This window comes from Myotis brandtii, unplaced genomic scaffold (assembly GCF_000412655.1).
Source record: "Myotis brandtii unplaced genomic scaffold, ASM41265v1 scaffold632, whole genome shotgun sequence".
Lineage (NCBI taxonomy): Eukaryota > Metazoa > Chordata > Mammalia > Chiroptera > Vespertilionidae > Myotis > Myotis brandtii.
In genome coordinates this window covers 370,763-371,372 of record NW_005370419.1, presented here as the reverse complement: position 1 = coordinate 371,372, position 610 = coordinate 370,763, and the positions used below count along the sequence as shown (strand labels likewise).

Genomic DNA, 610 nt, shown 5'->3' with positions numbered 1-610 from the left:
CTCAGTCCTGCACTCAGGCTCCCCTCCACCTCGGTCCCTCCCTGTCCCCCACGGGCAGCTGGGTGCGGGGCTCTCGGCTGGGTGCTCCATGGACCACCACCTGGAGGACGTGCCATCCAGACCAGAGCTGGGCTTTCAGGACACAGGCCCAGGTCATGACCGCCGAGAACTGGAAGGGCTCCGGGCGGGACGGGCTGAAACTGGACGTGCAGGGGAAGGACCCCGATGGCTGAAGCAGGAGCCGTGCGAGCCCGTCCTCCTTAGCGCCGCCCCCGCCACGTGTTCACGGTGTTACTCCCTCTGTGTTCGCTGCGCTCGGTTCCCTTCCTCCCCTAAAACCCCACCTCCCACCGCACCTCAGAGGTCACAGCCTGGCGTCCATCATTTACCCGGGGCCCGAAGCAGGCGGAGCCGGGACTCACCACATGGCGTGCATGTAGGTGGGGGGCAGGCGCGGGCTGCTGACCGGGGTGCAGTTGTAGGAGCGCATGATCCTCTCCGCCAGCAGGAAGTTGCGGAACAGGCTGGCCACCAGCAGGTCCTGCCGGAACAGCTTCTGGAAGAGGTCTGAGGGCGAGACACGCGGCCCCGTCAGGGACGACGCCCTCCC

At 67.4% G+C, this 610-nt stretch overlaps 1 protein-coding gene across 1 annotated transcript in view; it reads right to left on the bottom strand.

The window, feature by feature from the left end:
• The window catches only part of RPTOR (regulatory associated protein of MTOR, complex 1), a 78,286-nt gene that overhangs the window by 25,921 nt on the left and 51,755 nt on the right, over window positions 1–610 (bottom strand). Inside the window, exon 9 of the mRNA XM_014528386.1 lies at window positions 423–567. Within this exon, the coding sequence (XP_014383872.1) occupies window positions 423–567 (145 nt within the window). The remainder of the gene's footprint in view (window positions 1–422; window positions 568–610) is intronic.